General features: G+C 38.7%; 1 protein-coding gene across 6 annotated transcripts in view; it reads right to left on the bottom strand.

The window, feature by feature from the left end:
* The window catches only part of CAPRIN2 (caprin family member 2), a 35,889-nt gene that overhangs the window by 9,715 nt on the left and 8,655 nt on the right, over nt 1-17,519 (bottom strand). For all 6 annotated transcript variants that reach the window (XM_075051031.1, XM_075051029.1, XM_075051030.1 and 3 more), the window contains 10 exons: nt 15,949-16,187; nt 14,494-14,576; nt 12,387-12,551; nt 11,822-11,865; nt 9,621-10,466; nt 4,224-4,355; nt 3,947-4,034; nt 3,179-3,234; nt 2,434-2,544; nt 591-701 (listed from right to left, as the gene is read on the bottom strand). In XM_075051031.1, coding sequence (XP_074907132.1) covers nt 591-701; nt 2,434-2,544; nt 3,179-3,234; nt 3,947-4,034; nt 4,224-4,355; nt 9,621-10,466; nt 11,822-11,865; nt 12,387-12,551; nt 14,494-14,576; nt 15,949-16,187 — 1,875 coding nt within the window. The remainder of the gene's footprint in view (nt 1-590; nt 702-2,433; nt 2,545-3,178; nt 3,235-3,946; nt 4,035-4,223; nt 4,356-9,620; nt 10,467-11,821; nt 11,866-12,386; nt 12,552-14,493; nt 14,577-15,948; nt 16,188-17,519) is intronic.

The following is a 17,519-nucleotide window of genomic DNA, read 5'->3' as shown; positions in this document are numbered from 1 at the left end:
TGATAGTTATCAGGCAGTAACAGAAGCAGTTAATTTGTTCTAAAGCCTAGACTGACAGAAGTCAGCAGTTTCTACAGGATGACATTTGGACATAGTAGAGCTACAAAATAGCTTTTGCTTACAATTTCAAATCTTGCTGTGCATCCTCAGCAAACAGTACTTCTATTGCAGTCTCTGCTGATTAAGTGAAATGTGCCTATGAGCTACTATACATACCACTCATTGTAATAATTTGACAATAAAGAGACATTAGGTATTTTTTCCTACCACTAAGGAAACATAAAATGCCTTCTGTTCCATTTATTGCAAGATGATTCTTTAGCTGATATTAAAAGGGACTTTTCCAAAGGAACTCAAAGTTTAGGGGATTTTATTTTTTCCCCTCCCAATCAATTATGTTTCAGATTAGAAACAATGCTGAGTTGTCCAGACAAAGTATTAACCAGCATTAAGTCTCATCTGTGCAGATGGCAAAATTAAGTGTTGATTTAGAATACCAATATTTATAGGAATCAGAAGTAAAAAAGGAATGTAAGGCTCTAGACACATTTCAGCAACCAATTTACCTTACCTGTATTGTGATAGCTTACCTGGGCAATTTCAATCTTTTTAGGTATCAGTGGCTCAGAAATACGTGAACTTGTCTGATACAGTGGCTGGGAAGTATATTTCTCAGTCTCTTGAGAAAGCGATGCTGATGCCTAGAAGAAGGCATACATGCACCCGCTATTACAAGTAGTATTGCAGAAAGCACAAAGTTCTGATAGAGCTATGAAATACCAGTGCATAAGTTGAAACAAGTAGATTTTGAAAGACCATAACAAACATTAAGTCCAAAGTAAATGTACTAAATCATCTTAACCAAAAGCTTCAAGTAATTAGCTTTAGAGATTCAGACTTAGATTACCCTTCTTACACAACAGGTTGTACAACTAGCCCTGCAAAGTCAGATAATTTTAAGAACTGTATATTGCTTCAAGCAGTTATTCACAGTGAAGTCTGACACACCTGTCTCATTGAATTAAATGCAAAAGCATGTCTGATGCTAGGCTTCTGGTAAGCTCTGTCAAACAAGAGCCAAACTTAGGTTTGCTTTTGCAAAACTAGCATGTTCTATAGCTAGCTCACACTTGTAATGCTAAGTTTAAGAATTGCTTATACTTAGATATATACCCTAGGGCTAAAGACTACCAGTCCCTTTCTCACCATGTATACCATCCCATGTGCATCAGACAGAACTGGTATGCACTTGCATACCAGGAGAGTGCACTGTCACCATGGAGTGTATTCCCTGGCTGTGCTGGGACCAAACAAAGCTTATCTACTGGTTTCCATGAAAAGCAGGACTGGAAAAGAAAGACACCACACTTCAAGCCTAAGGGACTGGAGATATGCAGGGCACGAGCAACCCTAATTCCAAACAATAAGTTAGCAAAAAAACTCAGAACACTCTACTAAATCAGATGTTCTACATTACAGCACAGCACAAGTCTTCTGGATGCATATTAAACAGCAAAAGTATTTAATCCTTGTCAGCACAAAAAGTCTTATGACACTGCAGAAGTGAGAGAAGGTGTCAAGAACCAGGCCAAAACTGCTGATTCAAGAGGCAGCAAGACTAGAATATCCCTGTCAAGGCTGTTATATTCAACTATATAGTATACTAAGGAATACAGTAAATGCTACATGCACAGTATACTGATACTAGCATGTACATCAGCAAAACACATTTAAAAAGCATGAACATTTCCCCATTATAAGCTACGTACACTGTATTAGAGTCCAACAGGAAAGAGCCAGCTGTGTTTCTGAACACAGCAATATACTCTGCAAGAAGTCTTTAAGACCACGATCTGCATAAATTGAAACACTATTTTCAGCTCTAAACAATATTTGAATGCTAGTTGAAGATTTAACTGCACATAAACACATTTAAGAAAGCAAAGTTTGATGTCTTGGCTGAACATCAGAAAGTCAGTTCCCTAGTACTTCGTCAGTCAGTGCTTGAGAGAACACATCTCAGTCTTCAGCTTACATAGAAGTTTGCTATTTCATGACAATATCCATCCCAATTTATGCATCCTCTATGCTGTCATTAGAGGGAGTATTCTACACTGTAACCAAAGCAAATATTTATGCTACTCATATGTTCCCACAAGAATATGCACCACACTTTCTAGCCTGCATTCTTCATCCCACACCCTTCCCATTTCAAGGGGCAGACTGGCCACTTTGCACTCATGCAGTATTAGGAAAACTCTTCCAACCACCTTTGTGTATTCAAGAATGTAGGCTATACTATTGCTGTCACTTGCATTCTGTCCCTGTATGTTGTTCAAGTATAGTTATTCAGGAGAGGCCCCACCACAGCTTTCTGTTAGGGCTAGTTATGACATAGATCTTTGAATGCCAATGAAGTCCAGGGTATATTACCTGTTGTGTCTGTGGTGTCACCAAGTCTTCAGTTTCAGAGCCAGAAAGAGTCTGATCAGCAGATGCTAGGGAAGTATTTGAACCATGCAGTGTCATGGATGAAGCAGCAGCCTTGCAAAAAGAGATTTCAAAACCTTATCTCAGTTTTCTCTTAAGTGTTTGGTTTCACTGAAACTCACACTGTGGGCATTTCCAAGTAAACCTCAGAATGAGGCAGGAGCTGAAGTGCTTTGAACAGTTAGCTTAACTTTCTTAAGAATTCTCGTTAGTGGCAAGGAAACCTATTTAAAAGCCAAAGTAGCAAGACATGCAAGCACAGTAAGGGAATTTAAGGTTTGCTTAACCATGGCTGCCAAAGCTTGAGACACTATCTTTGGCATAAGCCAGGATCTCAGAGATGAAGACATGCACTAAGAAAAAAGCAGCATGTTCCTCTGCACACAGTTATTAGCTAGGATTTGAACCTATGGGTTAAATATTCAAACTATCTCAGCATGTCTTCAACATACTTTTTACTTCAAAAAATTTCAAACATTTGTTGCTGCTTTTCAAGCAGAAGAGCATCCAACTCTGTCAGCTTTGGAGTGATCTTCGACCTGTAAGCTACTAAGTTACAGGAAATTTGTTACAAAACTACTAACAACAAGAAGAACAATTAAAAGTACTAAGTCTATCCTAGTGAATAACCTATGTATCATTCCTTGGCTACAGCTCTGCCTCTTCAGGGCATTCCTAAGCAACTTACTTGAAGGGGCTGTTGAAGAAAATCACTCTGACTTGGCAGTTTCTGTTCTTTTGAAGCTGAAAAAAAAAAGAATGCACTAAGCAACATTTACTTTTAAATTCAAACACTACATATAGTTTCAGTCTGCAGTTCTACTTTTTGAAAACATTTGGTGTATGAAGACACATACTGTTTTTAGTGTATGCACTGCAAATAGAGACTTGCATCAGTAAACTATCCCAACTGAAAACTTCAGGTTTTTTGTAAAATAGGACAGGTATTTAATGATAAAAATATTTCTACCACAAAAGAGATACCCACTTTCCAGATAAAAAAGCAATTAAGTATTTAATAACTGGGTAATTGCGTTTTATAGCCTAAGAGCCACCCAAACAGTTTAAGAAGGCCCATTGTAGAAAGTTCCAGTTTTCTAAGTGTGGCTAGGTAACTGCTCTTTATCCTGAGCTTATTCGCAGCTTTTGTCTATATACACCACATCTAGACAAGTTTGTTACACAGATAAAGCATGTCAATTCTGCAGCTCGGTTCAGATGCACATGCCAGTCAGTGATTATATAAGGATTCAATTTCCAGGCAGATGCACCAACTTAAGCCACCTCCAGCAACAAATAAGCAGTTAAGTGGCTCAGACTGCCTTTTTTTCCCATCGTTGGTATTCTTTATAATTTGACAAGCTGTCTTCACCAGGCCTACTGATCTACAGCCCAAGCAAACCCTGTTAGTGTTTGCAAAATCTTACATACAATTTACACTTATAGTATTACCTACCTACAGGACTACTTGCTGGAGTAACTGAAGGTGGTTGGGATGAACCAATGGCACTTGGTGAAGCTTTATCAAAATCCAGAATGGACTCCTTTTGAAAAAAGATCAGTTGGGAGAAAAAATTAAACTCTAGATACATGTGAAACACTCATTTGACAAGTTGCTATTAGCTAATTACAGCTAGATTCATTCATTCAGTGCAAACATGCATTGTTAATACCATTTTCCCTAAACCAGTAGGAATTGGAGCTTTGTTCTACAACAGCAGAGATAAACATACTTGCATGAAGTTGTAAGTCCCTTGTATCTGAGTCATCAGATCCTGAAGTTTTTCCCTTCTCAATACTGGATCTTTTGGAAGAGTTGAAGTAGAGCAAAATTCTGCAGCTGGCTGATGTACAGGTTTAGGCACCTAATAAGGAGAAAAGATATTAAATCTAATATTGGAAGCAAGACAAGTTGCCTTATCCAATATACTCCCAGAGCAACCTAGAGGCATCAGACACCATGGGCCAAGGAATTCTGTGCTGTTATTGATATTTCCTGAATCGAGCTTTCACTTGGTTAAAAAATATCAGCTTACTGTTGCCACAACCATTTAAGCCACAGACTCAATTCACTTCAGTTTCTTACAGTCAAATGTACAGAAGACAGCAAGTTGCCTGCATTTAGTGCAAAATTGGGCACCTTCATCTAAGGAAACCCACATATTTAAGTTGAAGGCCCAAACTTCAAAGTCAAAGCTGCATCACTCAAGGTTTAAAACATACTTCCTCCCAGTAGAGCCCATACCAGTAAGTACGTATCTTTTATTAGGATGGCATTTCCAGACATTCTGAAGAAACTGCCCCCAAGAGATACATTGCAAGCAGGTTACTCGGGATTAGACCAAAGTTCTTCCACTAACAAGCCAGATACTCTCAATGCACCAGCTCCTGCAGAAAGTATTAAACTTTTCAAAGTTTGGCATGAAAAATACACCTGTGCTCCCACATGGGAGCCTAACTTTGTAGCTAAATAAGGACTTCCACAGGGCCTTATTACTCCTTGATTGTTTCAAATGGTCCCTTAACAGTTCATCCCAACAGGTTCTCACTTCACTTTAAGAGGGAAACATTTCAGAGAACAGCCAAGTCTAAGGTATCAAAAATCATAATAGTAAACTCCTTAAATAGCAGAAGCCCTGTTATTTAGAGTGACAATAATATTACTGTCTAGATAGTCTAACATGTCTTTTGAAAGCAGCTTGGGGAAGAGGTAGGCTTGTTATAAGTATTTTTAAAACATTTTTTAGTGATTCTCTAAAGCTTTGCTGCTCTTATGTTTGTCTGTAGAGCTAGAGGGAAGCAAATCTGAAGACATTAAGTAATTGCGTTATTTCAACTGGCCCGAATGTTGGGACACAGGAACATGTGAAAGCCTTTACTTTCCTACAGTACAAACATTTGTCTTTCTAGTATGAGGTTACTACTTAAATATACTATATAGCAGTAGAGTTGAGTATTTGTATGAAGTCACTAGGATACTATATGGCAGAAGGGTATATGTGTCAACATTTAATTGTCACACTAAATTCAAAACAAATGATGAAATGCTCTTTGTCCAGTTTTAGGACAACAAGCCCCCAAACATTCTTGCATTTCCTCTTCAACAGTTATCTGAAACTAATCACTAGCATTTGGAGGACTTCCAATAGCATGCACAGGGAAGAAGCCTGCAGGGTTTAGTGAGCTTCACAAAGCATAATCCATGTACATGCAGCACATCAGTAACTCTGGAGGACTTCATTTCCAATATCTATGTGGCTTACACAATAGCTACTTGTTGAGTTCCAAGAAGTTATACTTTAGAGCTAGCATAGTACAAGATGCACTCTATCTTAATTAGAATTTCTGATGCACAAGCACTACCTTTAACTACTGACCATGCAAGTTTATATTGCTATATAGTTTCCAATAATGAGCAGGAACTAAAGCTTTTAAGGATCTAAGTGCAAGACAAAAGATACAGTTGAATAAAGTTAATTCTCAGCGAGTTATAGATTAAGTTACTAGGAATCTGAATCTTCCTGTCCACTTCTAGCCCTCACTGACAAGCAGACTTAATCTTAAAACACTTGCTCTCACAGTAAATCCTTTATGGGTCAAACTGATTAATGCTTCTGTTACCCTCTACCTCCTCACTACAGTTTACTAAGACACAAGTACACTACCAAACTGGTTCTGTATGTTTGTAAACAGATAACAGAAGCTTTTCACCTTTAAAGTAACATAACCAGGTCAAGTCTGGCAGCATGTGAAGCTACTAAGATTGTCCACTAGCTACATAAGTTAGACTTGCACATTAAACACAAACAAGTCAAAGCAGCCTCAAGAACATGGAAGCAGAAGAGATTGCAGTGTTTCACTTGTGGTTGTAAAGATGATACAATCTTCTGTATGCTTTTACAATTTGTTAGTCTTCATCTCCTTCCCCAGCTCACACTCTGTGCACTATGCTGGTAGCATTCTTTACTTCAACTAGAAGAGCAAGCATACAGGGTTACATAAACAATATTAGAGCTTTAAGCCAGGATTGAAATATTGAGACTCTCCATTCTGTAGAAGTTATTTTCTAGCTCCTGCATATATTAAAATACACCAGCCAGAAGTAGCTATAGTGAAGTTACCTCATATTGATTTGCTGTTTTGCTGGTACTTAGGTGTTCAAAACTAGAATATTCAAGTGCAATAGAGAGCATACATGAAAAAGTATCAGGAAGTTAGAGTATTTTCAGTTTTATGCCTTTATAAAAAGAGGTTTTGAAAGAAGACCAGGTACTTGACATCCTTAAGATGGTTTTAAGCCAAGTTTTCTTTCTAGCCCACAGCTAGATACTTTTTCTGGAAGTCATTACAAGCTGGTAGCAGGTTCTGAGTTTAGTAACCTGTTAGTCCAGCTCCCATCAAAACTTATACATGCTGAGATCACTTCACATTGGTGGTTCAAGCAACATTCAGGTTAGAGTTTTACACAGCACTGATAAGTTTATTTACAAGCAGTGATAAGTTTAGGGTCTAATTTGTCATAACAATGTTTCTGAAACCTAATTTTAACACTACATATACATTCAGCAAAAACTGTTTTGACATATCTCCAGAGAACTGTCTAAAAATTGAGTTGAAATACCTAGAATTTGTTTTAGGACCTGTTAAACCATTGCAAATAAACCAGCATAAAGGCACACTGACCACTTTGGAATTTTACTAGTCAGAGTGCCAATATACCAGGTACTCCTGTTAAAGCTTGAATTGTTTTAGAGACTGAAGGTCTACTTATACATAACACTAATCTTACATACTTCCAACCACCTCATATACTAGTAAAACTCCATTCTACAATACAGGACCTCAATTTCTGTTCAGGTATGTTAGCTGTGGAGCACTAAATGAGCTGGAATGGTGATACCTAAGGTGTAATCACAACAGTGATCACCAGCTGTGCCATGCAGATACACAATTAACATTCACTTTCTACTCAGAGCAGCATTCACAGCATGTATGAATTAAATGGCACTGGATGAAAGCACAAGCCAAACTGGTTTGCTTTCACATAGCAGGCCACAAATTCAGCTCTAACCAAGTTTGCTGGTCCACACATTGCACAAACATTTAAATAGAATAACAGTTTAACAGGCCTGCTCATCAGCTCACTCTGCTGTCTCAGGCTCAACTTCCTCAGTATTGTATCTTATGGTACCTTAAGTTAAATAAGCATATTTTAAGATCTCAAAACCTAGCAGTTTATTAAAAGATCTCAGAGCTCTAACAGTTACTTCAGGGAGTAAACAAAGGTTAATTTCAGCTCCAGAAAGCAGCAGCAGTGACATAGGCCTTTTATCTACCATGCCTAGATCCCACACAAGGTCATTTATAGATTCTCCCTGGGAGTGAAATAGATCCAGCTATAGCACTGCACTGACTCTTCTTTCTTCACATAAGCAAGGCAAGAGAAATGTCATTATCCAAAAAGTTTAATATGATTAATTGTTCTTTACATGCACCTTAAAAGTCAAAGATATCTTAAAAAAATGATTACAGAAACTAGCTAGGTTGACAGCACACTATCTTCTACTCATTCAATATACTTTTGATATTAGCATTTGTCAATAGCTACTAAGTAAAAATAAGCCAGCTGATGTTTCACTATGGTCTACATAAATCAAAGTTTGAATACTTTAAAAAATGCTTTGTTTACTTAATTCAGCAATCCAGCTTAAGCAACCTCACATTCCAACATTTAATTTTGCTGACATGCACACCTGCACATTACTATGAAGATTCCTAGGCAGTTTGCAAGTTTCTCCAACTGACTGGAGACCCTCCTTTTTCTTTACTGCATCAAAGTTTTGTCCACCACTTAAGCTATCCATCTGTCTGTCCTATATAAAATAAGAGCCCCATCTCCTTAGGAAGCATCTTGCATTTAAGCTTTAAGGTAATCTGACACCAGAAATTCCAAGGCATCTTAAAGTGCTTGAGACTGTTCCAATACTTAGATAGTTACAGTAATACTACACATAGTTGGGTGCACAACACCTACTTGTGCTCAGAGTTACTTAGTGAGGCAACCAGGTTTTGTACCTGTACCACCACCACCAGTGGACACAAGAGTCTATTCAGCTTGAGTGTAAAGATGAATCAAGCCGAAACACCTTAATCCCATTTTGTAACCCAGTGCTGCATGTTACATACTCTTTTAATTTCGTGTTCAACCTTCTGTTTGCGCTCCCGCCTCTAGGCACAAGAACATCCATTTTTCAGTTATGCCAAGTTTACTGACAAGATTTAAGCTTAATCATTTCGTATGAGTAATAGGGAATGAATAGATTTCTGCTTTTTTGCAGAAACAAGATAGTAGTGCTGACATTGTGTGTAAGATAATTGCTCAATTCCCCATATTTTCTTCCTGAAGTCTAACTCTAGATTAAACACTGCTCTTAATGACATAAGATGGCAGACAAAGCAGAGTTCAGTTATTTATTTTTAGAGTTATCAGAACTGTTGCTACCCAAGTACAGGTGAGAAAGAAGGTAATGTAACCAGAGGCTAGCAGCCTGCTCAGCTGTAAGCCCTGCAATAGCTTTCATTTTACATTTCTAAAACAAACTATGCTATTGTTAGACTCTCCAGGATAGCAGTATGGTTTATGCATTCATCTGGAAATACATATTTAAGCCCCTGTACAGTTGGTATTGCTTGATCTAGATGTTAGATCTCTCTTGAATCAGCAGCTATTTTAATCAAAAGCCTAAAAAAATTACTGAAGTGCTATTTGCATGCAGCCACAGACAAAGTATTTGATCCCTGGATGAGTCATACCTGCTTTGTACTGATAACAGTGGACAGAGCCAATAGCTAGGGATGAACCAAGTTAATTCTTCTGTCTTATGCATAAAGCAGTTATTCCAGGCTCAAACACAGCAATACTGTGTTGATGTAAAAAGCAAAGCAGACCATCTTGCTATTCAAATATAAAGTTTAACTGCCAGAATAATTTCCCCCAAGAAAGAATGAAATAGGAATCTAAATATAGGCCTACAAAATGCACCTTATAAAGCCTCTGCTAATAGGTAGCTTTAGTCCAATATACTAGTGTCAAAAGCTTATGACAGGTAATACTACATATGCCAACTCACTTCTTTGGGTTCCATATCAAACTTCTTTGGCCCCATCTGCTCCTTTGGCCCAACACTTGCAGCTCCCCAGGACTTCGGAGGGTTCTGTAACTGCTGTGATGATACTTGCTGCTGCCTGTCAGATTTTTCCCAAGCCTCTCGAGTCTCCTGCTTCTTTTGTTCTGTCTCCTCCCTAACATGTGCAGCCCAAGCCTTCACAGGCTCCTGCTTCTTTTGCTCTGGCTCTTCCCTAACAGGCATTTCCCATGATTTCACAGGCTCTGGCTTCTTTTGTTCTGGTTGCTCCCTAGTTTGGGTTACCCAAGGCTTTGGAGATTCCTGCTTTTGTTCTGGTTCTTCCTTAACTTTAGTTACCCAAGATTTTGGGGACTCCTGCTTTTTCTGTTCCTGCTCTTCCCTAACTTTTGCTATCCATGGCTTAGGTGATTCCTGTTTCTTCTGGTCCTGTTCTTCCCTAACCTTTGCTACCCAAGGTTTGGGGGACTCCTGCTCCTCTCGGACACGTGCTACCCAGGCCTTTGGAGCTTCTTGCTTCTTCTGTTCTTCCTCCTCAACACGGGTCTCCCAGGGCTTTGTAGACTCACGCTTCTGTTCCTCCTCTTTAACATGAGCTTCCCAAGGCTTTGGAGAATCTGATCTTTTTGGTTCTTGCTGCCTAACACGAGCTTCCCAAGGCTTTAAGGTCTCTTGTTTCTGCTTCTGTTCCTGCTCTTCAATATCAACAAGCATTTCCCAGGACTTCGGAGGTTCTTGCCTTCTAGCACATTCAGCTTCCCAAGATTTGGGCTCTTCTGGCTTCTTCTTGACAGAGTATTCTGCTTCAGGCAAATAACGCCTGTTGAGAAACTATATAGACCAGAGAAACTTAATGGCTCCCAAGAAAACATTTTGCTACTACAGTTCAGGTCAGTTAAGTTACGTCACCCAGATACTGAAAATTTCTGACTAAAAGCAGAGCCTAGACAGTTTAAGCACTAGCCATAGAAACTGTGTGGACAGCCGTGGCTTTATCCTACAACACTGCAGACTAGCTTTGCTTGGCATGCCACACAAGCATGAAAAACAGTCCTGAACAGCACAAGTGAAACATACTTGAGCTGAGTGAATCTATTACCCTTATTCTCAATGTTAACTCATGTTCCTAGGCAGTGACAGTATCAAGTTCAACTGTGATTTTTTACAAAGGTAGCTCTCCTCCTAGGCATCTGAAATGCTGTGGCGCTATATTAGTAGACATTCTGCTAAGCATAGCAGCACCATTTCACCCAAAATCTTTGGCCTAGTGACCACATATAACCCTCAGATTCTCAGATTAATACCACTGGACTTCTGCAACTCCAGGCTGTGTTTACTGTCAGTAAGTCTGCGAGCTCAATGAAGATGAGCTCTGAAGTTTTCCTGAGTTACCACTTTGTCATAAACAGGAAGTAAATATGTGAAGTGAAGAATGTACAAGGCTCACTAGGCTCAGATTTTTTTCTGACAAGTCACCAGAAAAGCTTTACAGTCAGGTAACAGTGTTACCAGTAGGTTACAAAAACTTGTTCTAGAGTACACCCTCTAGTGGGATACCTGGGAAACAGGGATTCCAGCATTTTAAGAACCAGTATTTCCACTTACTAAAGGATACCCCTCCCCACCTTTTGAACCAAGTCTAATGGTTTTTACACTATTGCCAGCTGAAGCTTGAGTACTTAACTCAGGAGTCTGAAGGGCTGTTGAAACAGGTCTACACACCCCTGGTGCACACAAGTCTGTCTGGGGATCCCTATTTTTCTGACAAATCAGAGCAAGACCTACATCATTCTCAACCACACCAATATCAAGCCTACTGCAGTAAGCTTAGCTTTTAGAGACAGCTTTAGCAGATGTTTTCTCCATCCCATAGTACACAAAAGATCAGTGTGTTTCCACCCTAAAGGCTGATGCTTTGGTTTATTCAGGAAAGTTCCAGAGCCTTAAAAGTACTATACTGCTTCATGTAATCCTGCCCCATTTATCCCAGAATACCCCAGAGAAGCTATAAATTTGGGGTTAGAAATAGAAATGCAACCAAGTCTTTAACGCTTCCTACATAAAGCAACACCTAAGTTGCTGTTCAGACTCCCTTTTTAAGTTTAAAAAAAGGGCTGCAGAAGTACAGTTATGTTTCTGATAAATCATAATACTAAAGGAAAGCAATTTGCAGTGGAGTATCTTACCTCCTGTGGCTGTATTTCAGACTTCATAAGCTCCATAATGGATTCTAGAGAAAGGATGTTAATTTGTTTCAACTAATCAAATGCAGAAATGCAGACCAAACAGTAGCAAGTCTTTAATTCTATTTAAATAGTAGTGTCAATTGCTAAACCAGATATTCTGAAAGCTCAGCTTGTCATTCAACATACTATTTTTTTAGACAAGCTTTTATTTTCTGGTTTGGTTTTACATTTGCAGAAGTTTAGAGTTAAGCAAGAAACATTTTGTAGTATCCATAATTTGGTTATTTTAATATGTAACATTCCTTACACCAGACAATTCTCATATGTTCAACATGGAGACTTGCTCAGAAGGCAAAAACATTGTATTACTATGAATTAGATTTTCTACAATATTAGCCAGAACAAGGCTGCAAGCCTTCCATGTTCCATTTTAGTTACCATATTGTAAATCAGCTACAGCAATAGGATCAGATTTAGCATCAAGCTATGCAAGAAAAAAAATCAATGCTCAGTTCAAGCTTATTCCAACATTATGATACAGAAATTGAACACTGTAATATTCCACCTGGTTCTTTGACAGACTCTCCTTTTGACATCTGTCTTGTTCTCTCAGATTTTCTATTTACTTCTTCTTCCAATTCTTTTACTGGCACAGTGGTGCGAGGAGTCGGAATACTTTCAAAGTAGCCAGAGTCTAGAAGTTTGGATAACAGGTCCTTCATGTGTTTATCTGAAGAGTAAAAGTCCATGAAGTTATGAAAACTTGAAAGTAAGGGGTATTCAGATTACAGATCAAGACTCCTTACTTCCTCCACTTTATATAAATTGCAACTTCTCCAAGTTCACACATCTTACTGAGTTACAGCAATAAAATGTTTTAGTAAAGGAAAGTATTTGTTAAACTGCTTTATCTATTACAGCTGAAAACATCTTTGCAATCCAGAGGTAAGACTGCAGCTTTTGTTTAAATGCACACAAGCTAAACACCAAGCCACCTGTTCTCCCACATGCTTAGAAAGGGATTTGTTTACCATCTATAAGCTAGCCAGCATGATACTAAAAGCATGTTGTGCAGACTGTAGCATAGGCAAAGCTAAACAAAGTCACTATGGAACTGCCCTACAAGACCCTCTTCCCAGTGATAGGATAGTAAGTCTCAGTCCTCCTCAGAAGAAAAAGTTATGAACTGCAAAAACAAGCAGGGAGGAAGAAAGCAAGATACTGTTCCAGACTGAACTTAATCATCTGAAGTTTTGGAAAACAGTCAATGCTGATATGGTTGAAGAAAAACTTAACTGTGTAGTTGAGACACACTGTCCAGTTTCCTCCTTTATGCAAAAAAGAGATAGTAGCTTAGAGAGAAAGACCTCAGAAGTAGCAGTGATACTAGAAATTGTTTTAGAGGAGAAAGACAGGGCAGCCTTGAGAATAGGAAGAATACCCAGTGAAAGATCACCCCTACCAGTGACAACCATATCAACAAGAATTAGTAGCTAGAATACAGATATAAAAAATTGTCTTCCAAGGCAGCAAATGCTAATAAGTTGTAACAGCTTTATCCGAAGTGTAGCTTGCATACGAAAGGATGGAAGACTGACACTAAAGGGATAGAGCTACTGACAAAATAGTCAGAAAAGTTTATATGATAGCCAAAAAGCTACAAAAGTTTGGAGTCCAAGATAACTAGGCAACTATCATTCATGCCAACAGATACAGGGCCAGCTTGCACTTTGTCCAGAACTGTATGACAAGAGTTAACACTTAGTTGACAGTTCAACTGTCTGTATGTGGAAATTAGAGTACATTAGTGCTCTGGTCTAACAGTTTCAACAACATTCTCGTTGATGACAAATGAAAGATTACTGCCACACAGCCATTACCAGATTGGAGTAAACAGGACAAGCGAGGTCTGTTTGCAGTAGGAAAGACACGACAACTCAAGTAAGGACAGTTTCCTCACAAGCAAGTTCTAAATAAGAACACAGGATGTGTAGGTTGGCTTACAACCAGGGGTTTTTGAAACTAAGCCACAGATGGAAGAAAATATGTAGAGTCCCACAGATTTTGGTGTGCTTGAAAAGTGAGGACACTTGCAACAGGTCTATGACTGCACTGTGCATGATTAGAGGTCACAGCAAGGTCCACTAATGACTATCCTTCCTTAGTATGGTATCCTACACTGTAGTCAGACAACTGGTACGAGCCTAGAATTCTTACAAGAAAATCTTCAGTGCTGTAGGACCTCCAGCCTGAGGCCAATGAAGCTTTGTAATACACATCAGTATGCTCAACTACACTCAATTGCATGGGTGGAAACAGTATTCCAATCTTAACCCATTTGCACATAACTACCCAAAGCACTTCCCACTGCTGGTTCTGTAAGGTATTCATGCATCAGCATTTAAATTACTACCATTTTTCCTCAAAAAGGTCCTAGTACATTGGCAGAAGAGTAAGTCTTTACCTGGAAAAAGAAAGCATGCTGTATTGTTATTGCTCTGTACTTAAACAGAACTTAGAACAAACAGCAGTTCATCCTTGGATAACTGAGTTACACACAACACTTGAAAGTGCTTAATTTAGTAGACTTCCATGTATATTCACTGGTTTTAAGATGTTTCAATAGCACACAAATTTCAGATCTAAGTTATTTCTCTAGACAAGACACTCACATGTTGTTCCAACCACAGGTTTCTCACTTCCTTCTAGAAGGTCCCAGAAGTAGAGAGATGATTGTTCCATCTGGTCTTCAACACTACAACAAGTGACAGTTTTACCATGTAGAATCATACCCAAGATCAAGAGTTGCAGTATCCCAATACCCCTCATTTTAACACTGAGAAATTTTAGCCTACCAAATAAAGGCTATATACATACAGTGAATCCTAAGCCCATTATCCACTACTGAGTGATTCATCTGTATCTGTTTGTACATGATTGAATCTAGCAAATGTAAATTCTTTTGTTGGTAATTAAGACAGATTAGAGAGCCTAGCACTATCCCACAAGACCATACGGCTGGACTTCATTCCAAGCCAGGATTCCCAGACAGGGAAACAATTGCTGTTTGATCAGCTGCTCACCTTGTTTATTGGATACACATGTGCAGGGGCAACCATCAACAGCTCCTGCCACTCTGCTAGTTATTGAGAAACTTTGACATAGGTCTATGATCCATCCACCCACCCCCTCCAGACAATGGATTTTGAAGTCCACCATGATGAAATTTAGTATCCCAAAGGAAAGGATTATGCTTCTTGTGGAAGTGTAATACAACGAGAATAAGCTAGAAATAAAGTTATTTCACTGGGATGAGAGGCTCCTATTGTGTAGCTTTTTATAAGCAGCTGTTCCTTAGAAGTTAACTTAAAAGTAAAGATTAGGCAAGTTTAGCATATGACAAGTGATTAGAAGTTTTAGGAACTTGTTTGAATATGGAAATAACTCTTATCCATAAAGTGTTTCAACTTACCACTTAATAACTACTTTTTCCATATTTAAATACAATTCTTACTACACTGTCTTAAAGACAGGCTGTCATGCTAAGCATAAGCCATCATAGTACAACCATGGTGCCAAGTTAGTACTGACATACATTACATCTGTTGACAACCTGTTACCTTAAAATGTATGACATTTAGTGCAGAGGTATCAAAAACTTCAAATTTTTAAAACTACTTTGAAGCTAGTAGCAAGAGAGCCTCAGGACTACCACCTTACATTCCTTTGGAATAAAGGAGCACATCTGGTCATGTGAATGGAATATAGAACAGTTCTCTTGTGTTTACCACACTTTTTTTACTTCATGAACAGTGAGAACTCAGGGAAGCAGCACACCAGCCTCCCTGCTTACAATGGTATTGGACTATCACCCCTCAATGCCACAGGGAGACATAAGATGGCAGGGCTTGTATGTAACTTGCACAACCGAGGCTATAATTACTGTAGCTTTCCTTTAACACTCAGAGCAAGGTAAATCTGCTACATTCCTAGTCTCAGACTAAAGCAAGTGTACTGAATAGAATTTTAGTGTCCCAAACCATAATATTTCAAGAAGTGGTAGTGTCAAAGAGGACGTTTACTGTAATGAATGAAGCATACCAATCAGACAAAAATCTTGATCTTACCTCAAGTTCTCATTTCTTTCTGGACATGTCAGTTTTGCAAATCTTATGAGGTAGTCTAGTTCTTTAGAAGGCAAGTATATTGCACCATTCACACCACCTTTGAAATCTTTCTGAACATGCTCTTGAGTGAAGTTCTGCAGTACATACTGGACTTGAAGTATTGTACGCAGTTTTTTCTTCTCTGCTTCAAGCTTCAATAGACTCTCTCTTCGCTGAGCCTTCCTCTGTGCTTTCAGCAGCTAATACATGAATTCAACAGTTAAACACAATGGTTTAGTAACAGGATTCTAGGATAAAACACATCAAGTTCTAGAATTAACCATCCTACATTGATCAAAATAACTAATTTTGGTTAGATAACACAAGCTCCTAACTCTTTAGATACCCAAGATCTTTCAAGCTCCTCCTCTGGAAGAGCTCCCCATTTACCTACTAATTCTCTACACATATAGCTTTTAGTCAAACTGGATACCGGTAGCTCCACTTGTGATATGCCTTTGATATTTAGATCCTGATTATGCCTGCTATTTGCTTTACTGTAACAGCATTCACAACTGAGTATACAGAATTGATACCAATGCCCAAATCCAAGCCTAGCTGACCTTTAACATTTATCAGATGAAGGTAGTGATGCAGAAGTTCTCAAATTTCTCCTAGTGAGACAACTGCCTCTTCACTTTTGAATATTCCAATTTAAATGATACAGCAGAACCCTACAGTTACTCTTATTTGTTGGCAGAAGACTGAAGCACTCACTAAATAAGCAACAACACAAGTCACAGAACATACACAGCCCTCATGCATTTGAGAACGGTCTTATTATGCAGCAGGAGCTATCCAAGTAACTGCAGAATTTAAAATGCCTTAGTATGGGGCATCTTAAGTTTCTTTGCAAGATCTACGAAAATTTAGTTTTCTAGAACACTGTAAAGGATATAAGGATGTTGTTGCCAGAATGGCCCCTAGTGTTCCACTAATGGGTATTGGCTGTAGAATCCGTACAGGTAGAAGTAGAGCCAAGGAAAAAATAAAGTGGGTTAGCCTTTAAATATAGCATAAGTTCAAGAACAAACATGAACTGGTAGAAGTTAATGCTAGATTACTAAAAACATCTACAGAAAGATACACTGGGTCACAAACCTTCATTTCCAGTATTTTATGGGGAGCTACAGAGAGAAGCAATAGGAAGCAATCCAAGTTTTGACATTCGGCACAGTAGTTTCTATGTTCAACATACAATTACTGAGGTAACCCAAAGCAGCAACACTGTGAAAAGGCTCTTAAATCTCTGCTCACAGTGCTTTGAGAGATTCACTGCACTACCTGGAATTACTACATATACAAGAAAAGCCTCTCTAGCAAAATTGCTTGGGTTTCAGTCAACACCAAGACAAGCCATTTTACCAGTCCTTCAGCATTCTGCAAGAGGCAGAGAAATAATGCCAGAGCAGTGACTAATCATGTTTAGCATCCCCAGCACTACCTTGGATCAGATCTTTTCATGAGGATAGTATTTGCTTGAGCCAAGAGACCAGTTTGTCCAAAGACAAAACACTTGCTTACATAGAAAT

This window comes from Buteo buteo, chromosome 19 (assembly GCF_964188355.1).
Source record: "Buteo buteo chromosome 19, bButBut1.hap1.1, whole genome shotgun sequence".
Taxonomy (NCBI): Eukaryota; Metazoa; Chordata; class Aves; order Accipitriformes; family Accipitridae; genus Buteo; species Buteo buteo.
This window is presented reverse-complemented; position numbering and strand designations above follow the sequence as displayed.